At 58.9% G+C, this 3,550-nt stretch overlaps 1 protein-coding gene across 1 annotated transcript; it reads left to right on the forward strand.

The window, feature by feature from the left end:
• Positions 1-1,371: 1,371 nt before the first annotated feature.
• On the forward strand, positions 1,372-3,150 carry ID3 (inhibitor of DNA binding 3). Its single transcript, XM_082494279.1, has 3 exons — positions 1,372-1,922; positions 2,179-2,250; positions 2,512-3,150. The coding sequence occupies exons 1-2, from the start codon at positions 1,602-1,604 to the stop codon at positions 2,233-2,235; spliced, it is 378 nt and encodes a 125-aa protein (XP_082350405.1). The 5' UTR covers positions 1,372-1,601; the 3' UTR covers positions 2,236-2,250; positions 2,512-3,150.
• The last annotated feature ends 400 nt before the right edge of the window (positions 3,151-3,550 follow it).

A 3,550-nucleotide genomic window follows, 5' to 3' on the forward strand; every position in this document is an offset into this window, starting at 1 on the left:
GGGGGAGAGAAGAAGAGAAAAAAGACAAAAAATAATCCAACCCCAAAAATGGCTGGATGCTGTTTCGGGGGGGGGGGGGGTTGGGGCCATCGAGCAGCTCCTGGGCGGGGGGAGAAGCGGGGAGAGCGGCTGCCCCCCGGCCTGCGGCCCCCAGACCCCCGGGGGGGGGGGGGTACTGGGGGGCGGGGGGGGGTGCAAAGGAGGGAAACAAAACCCAGCGCCACCGAACTGGGATTTGGGCAGATCTGGAATAAATTGGTGCTGTGGGCAGGCGTAATTTGGTCCAGGTGCCTCTGCCCCCCACCCCCCCCCCGCACCCCCCCCTTAGCTGGGACCCCCGGGGCTGAGCGAGGTCCCAGGGTGCCCCCCACCCTCTTGGCTGTAACATCCCCTTCCTGTGCTTCTCCCCCCCAACCAAAAACCTATGGAAATTCCCCCAAACAAGAGGGGGGGGGGACATTGCCCCTTGATTTTAACAGGGATACACAATCTGCGTGTTGTGGGACTTTGACACACACACACACACACACACACACACACACCCGCGACCCCTCCATGTGCCACCGACACCCGTGGCACACCGCTCGCCCCACATCTCTCCAGTTTTTGGAGCTTTATTGGGGCAGCGATGGGTCGGGGGGTTGGGGGGGAGATTGCCTTCATCCCCCCCTATACTGAAATAACCTATAAATCTCCTCTCCCCCCGTGTCCCACCCCACCCCCCCCCCAAAAAAAAAAGCCCCAAAACCCCAACCAACTCCAGGCCCCTCTCGCAGTCGCTGACCTAAATCTGGTTTCTCCATCGTAACCTCAGTTTTACCGCAATTAATTTTTTTCTGCTGGTCACAAGATAATTCCCGACGCCAGAAAGTCTGGAGGTCAGATGAGAAGCGGATTGAGGAACAGGGCGGCACTAATTTCCTTACGAGATCGCCCCCTAAAACCCACGGGACACACACACACACACACACACGACCCCCCCCCCCCTCCTTTCGTCCTGCCTAAAAATAGGGGGGACTCGCTGGGATTTTTTTTTTTTTTGGGGGGGGGGGGAGATGGGGTTAGGGGTGGCCGTGGGGTTTTGCGGAGGGGGGGGAAAAATCGCCCCCCGCTCACGGGGGGGGGGGTTGGGGTCAGGGTGGGGTGTGGGGGACCTGTCACGCCGTGGGGCCACCAAAGGTCATCTTTTTGGGGGGGAGAGGGGGTAGCGGGGGGGTGTCTCTCGCTTAATTTAGATGCAAGGGTGGGGTTTAGTGCTTAATTTACATAAAAGGGGGTGTGACTCTACCTTATTTGCATACGGGGCGGGGCCCCGCGGGGCTGCCTATATAAAGGGCGGCGCGGGGCTGCACTCTCCCCAGTGCGCCAGAGAGCTGCGGGGATTTGGGGTGCTGGGGGGCGACGATCTCACGGCTCTCAGTGGTCCAAGCTTTGGTGGTCCCGGTGCTCGGAGGTCCCAGCAGAGCCCCAGTCATCGCGGCACCCGACAAGGCAACCAGGCTTTTTTTTTTTTTTCTACACCCCCCCTCCCCGTCCCCCTCCAGCATCCCCAGTCGAGCTCAGCTCCCCCTCCCCCCCCGCCCCCCACCCCCCCCCCAACCATGAAAGCCATCAGTCCGGTGCGATCCGTCCGGAGCTGTTACGAGGCCGTTTGTTGCCTCTCGGAGCAGAGTTTGGCCATCGCCCGGGGGGGCAACAACAAAAGCCCGGCCTTGGAGGAGCCCATGAACTTACTCTACGATATGAACGATTGTTATTCCAAATTACGGGAGCTGGTGCCGGGCATCCCGCAAGGCACCAAGGTGAGCCAGGTGGAGATCCTCCAGCATGTCATCGACTACATCTTCGACCTCCAGATCGTGCTGGAGGAGGGGGCCAAGAGCCGCGACCCCTCTTCCGAGGCCACCCTGCTGTCCCTCAAGGTAAGGGCTGTTTTGGGCTGGGGAGGGGAAGGGGGGGGCGGCTGTGGTGTGTGTGGGTATGTTGGTTTGGAGGAGGGGGGCATGGGGTGTCGGGCTGTGGGGATGTGGCTATGTTGGGTTGGGGGGGGGGGGGACAAGACACATATGGGGGGGGGGGGTGATGCGCGGTCCCGGGTAGGTTGGGGGGGGGTGTGTGTCCTGGCGCGATGGGGAAGGGGGAGGCGTGGGGACTGAGCCCTGTCCCCGCTCTCCGCAGGCGGCCGAGCTCGCCTCTGAACTCTGCTCCAAAGACGAGAGAAGTTTGTGTCACTAACGGCTGCTCCATCAGGTGAGTGTCGTGTCCCCCCCAACCCAACACCCCCCCTCACCCCACCCCACCCCCCCCCAGCATCCCCAGGGGACCGACACCGGCCCCTATGCAACGCGGTCCCTCCACTCCCCCCCCCCCCCCCCCCCCCCCCCTTCGGGCGACCCCCAAATCCCCAAACCCACAAGAACCACAACACTAATTATAATTTTTTTTTTTTTTTCTCTTCCCCCTTTCCCCCCCCCCCCTCCTTTTCTCCTCTCTCCTCCCGGTGCCAATTAGCAAACAGGCAGCGAGTGTCGGTTCCTGGTTCGTTATCAGCCGGAGGTAAATAGCAGCTTCCTCCGTGGCGCCGGGCTGTCTGCGACCTACCGGCCCCGGCATCGCCTCCCCCGGGCCCGGGCACCGCAGGCGGGGAGCGGCTGGGCCCCACCGACCCCCCCTTCTCCCCATCCCTCCACCGCCAGCATCGCCCCCCCCGCCCCCCAACATCCCGGCTTTCGCAGGACTTTGGACCCGAACCTAAATGAGACACTTTTTTTTTTTTTTTTTTTTTTTTTAATGCTAAGACTGATGAAGAGGCGGTTGTCTGTATATTTTTGGATTATAGCAGCGAGTCCTTTTTTAAAAGGTGTTTTAAGGGGATGGGGGGGGTGGGGTGGGGAAGGGCGATATTAGGGGATTTGGGGGGGGGGGGGGCATCCTCGAATATGAACCAAACTCTCTGGGGCCACGGCCTCGTGTATTGTGGAGCTCTATACTAGAGTATAACGTTTTGTACCTTTTGTGCAGGAAGGTGAATTTCTGCGAACATGCCTTGTACTTGCTTTATAAACTTTTTATAAAAGTTACCGTTTTTACATAATAAAAAAAAAAAAAAATCAAAAGGAAAAAAAACTCACCAGGTCGTTTTGACTGTGTTTGCCCATCCCTGGGTTGGAGGGAGATGGGGGGGTGTGTGTGTGCACCCGTGGGTGGGAAAAACAGCACCCTGGGGGTGGGAGCCCCCCGAAACCCTCTCCCTTATTGTAACTTCTAGGGTTACGGTAGGAATCTCATTAATTGTTTAATAGCTTTGAAATGTCAGCTCAGGTATGGGAGGAATTAACCCTAGGCTGCCGTCTCCCGGCGGAGGTGTCTGCCAGCTATTTTGGGTGCTGCTCTGCTTATCTGATATGGAAGGAGTGAAGACGCTGCCGAGCCCCGGGGACCATCTGGGGGTGTACTTGGAGCCCTGGGAGGGGGGGAAAAAGATGCTTTTTCCAGGGGGTTCCACGCTCTGCCTTGCAAAAAGGAGAGAAAAAAAACAAAAAACAAATGG

The sequence above is a fragment of the Vanellus vanellus genome, assembly GCF_965231255.1.
Source record: "Vanellus vanellus genome assembly, chromosome: 22".
Lineage (NCBI taxonomy): Eukaryota > Metazoa > Chordata > Aves > Charadriiformes > Charadriidae > Vanellus > Vanellus vanellus.

Excerpts from the sequence above, each read along its gene's own strand:
- ID3 (XM_082494279.1), top strand. The coding sequence starts at position 1,602 with ATGAAAGCCATCAGTCCGGTGCGATCCGTCCGGAGCTGTTACGAGGCC. Across the intron at positions 1,923-2,178 it reads CCACCCTGCTGTCCCTCAAG|GCGGCCGAGCTCGCCTCTGA; the intron begins GTAAGGGCTGTT and ends CGCTCTCCGCAG.